The 1,761-nt window shown below is 57.0% G+C and overlaps 1 protein-coding gene across 1 annotated transcript; it reads right to left on the minus strand.

The window, feature by feature from the left end:
• Nucleotides 1-26: 26 nt before the first annotated feature.
• VDBG_08817 (cAMP-dependent protein kinase) lies at nucleotides 27-1,487 on the minus strand (the record flags this gene model as incomplete). The annotated part of the gene is made up of 3 exons (XM_003000975.1): nucleotides 27-183; nucleotides 251-504; nucleotides 570-1,487. The coding sequence occupies 3 exons, from the start codon at nucleotides 1,485-1,487 to the stop codon at nucleotides 27-29; spliced, it is 1,329 nt and encodes a 442-aa protein (XP_003001021.1).
• Between the last annotated feature and the right edge of the window lie 274 nt (nucleotides 1,488-1,761).

Below are 1,761 nucleotides of genomic sequence, written 5' to 3' on the forward strand. Positions count from 1 at the left end.
CCAGACGCTCGTCAAATCCGCCGTGATCAGCTTCTCCAAGAGGTCCGCGCGCTAGGGTCCATGTACTGCGGGTACTTGACCTTGCCGCGCAGGATGTTTTCGTAGATCTTCATCGGCGACCCGCTGTCCCAAAAGGGCGTGTAGCCGCACAGCATTTCGTAGACGAGGATACCTAGTGACCACCTTTTTTTCGCACGTTAGCCTGCCCTGCTCGCTTGCATTGCGGGACGCGAGGAATGAGGCCACCTACCAGTCCACGGACTTGTTGTAGCCCTTGTTCGATACGACCTCGGGCGCCAGGTAGTCAGGTGTGCCGCAAAGCGTCCATGTCTTGTCCGGTACCTTCTTCGCGAATCCAAAATCAGTAATCTTGAGGTGGCCGTGTCGATCAAGCAAGAGGTTCTCTGGCTTCAGATCTCGGTAGATTATGTCCTTCTCGTGCATGTATTCCAGCGCGAGCGTGACCTCGGCGGCATAAAATTTGGCGACAGGGTTCGGGAATCGCTATACAATTACGTGTCAGTCAAGCTGGGACGTCCGACCCCGGCCGGGCATCTCTAGTTACTTACACCGGATTTGCGAAGCAACGAGAACAGCTCGCCGCCCTCGACAAAGTCCATGACCATGTATAAGTTCTTGGAGTCCTGGAAAGTGCCCCACAGGGTTATCAGGAATGGATGCTTGACCTCGCCGAGCATGCGCCGCTCATCGTTCGTGTGCTCGACCTGCTTCATCTTGACGACCTGCGCCTTCTTGAGAACCTTGACGGCGTAGAAGCGTTGGTTGTGTTTAGACTGGACAAGGTGTACACGGCCGAAGCTGCCGGTGCCGAGGGTGCGTAGCAAGTCGAAATCAGTGAGGGTGTATTTGCCCTTGGTCTGGCGAGCCTGGCCTTGGTCTTGGCCATGTTGTTGCAATTGATGCTGGTGGTTGTGTAGTTGCTGTTGTGGGGGATGCATCATGGATTGGGCTTGTTGCTGTTGTAGGCGTTCGGGGTCGGTGCCAGGACTGGCCGAGGGTTGAATGTGAGATGCAGGTTGGGTTAGGAATGTGTTGGACTGCTGATTCGAACCGTCATGCTGTTGAGGGGGGTTGATGAGGTTACTGATACTCGGTAGGCTTTTTTGCGAGTCGGATTGCAGAGGGTTGTGGTGAAGAGCCGCGTGAGGGCTGTTTTGGTGATTTGCCGGGTGAACAGATACGGGATACATGCCCGGCGACAGGTTGTCGGCCTCAGAAGAAGGCGCCAATTGATGCTGCTGCTGTTGCGGCTGCTGTTGCGGCTGCTGGGGATTCACCTGCGAATTGGCCGAGGCAGACGCTGACGGCGAAGAGGCAACGACAGAGGCAACAGGAATGGAGCTCGACTTGCGCGCGGCGTTGGTGGGGGTGACGGGGCTGTTGGGCTGGCTCGAGGTTTGTGGCTCCTGATTGTTGTCTCGTGTCCGCTTCTTCTTGAGTAGCCCGGAGAGATTGAGGGAAGGCATAAGGGAGAGGAGAGGGGGGGTTGGTCAGGGAGAAGAGAAGCGGCGTCGCAACCCTCAGAGGCGAAAAAGCACTGGTGGTGCCGGGGTAGGCGTTTTCGAGTTGACGAGAGTTGGGATGGGCAGGATCAGGGCCAAGTCAGAGTCAGAGACAGGAATGGCGGAGGACGGTTGATGGTGGTGGCAGCTTGGAGCACAGCACGGCTGACAGCCGGGGGCTCGTGGGTTCGGTTTCGTGATTCTTGTCCGTAGCTCGTGGCTCGTGGAGCACGGGAAT

This window comes from Verticillium alfalfae, genomic scaffold (genome assembly GCF_000150825.1).
Source record: "Verticillium alfalfae VaMs.102 supercont1.13 genomic scaffold, whole genome shotgun sequence".
Lineage (NCBI taxonomy): Eukaryota > Fungi > Ascomycota > Sordariomycetes > Glomerellales > Plectosphaerellaceae > Verticillium > Verticillium alfalfae.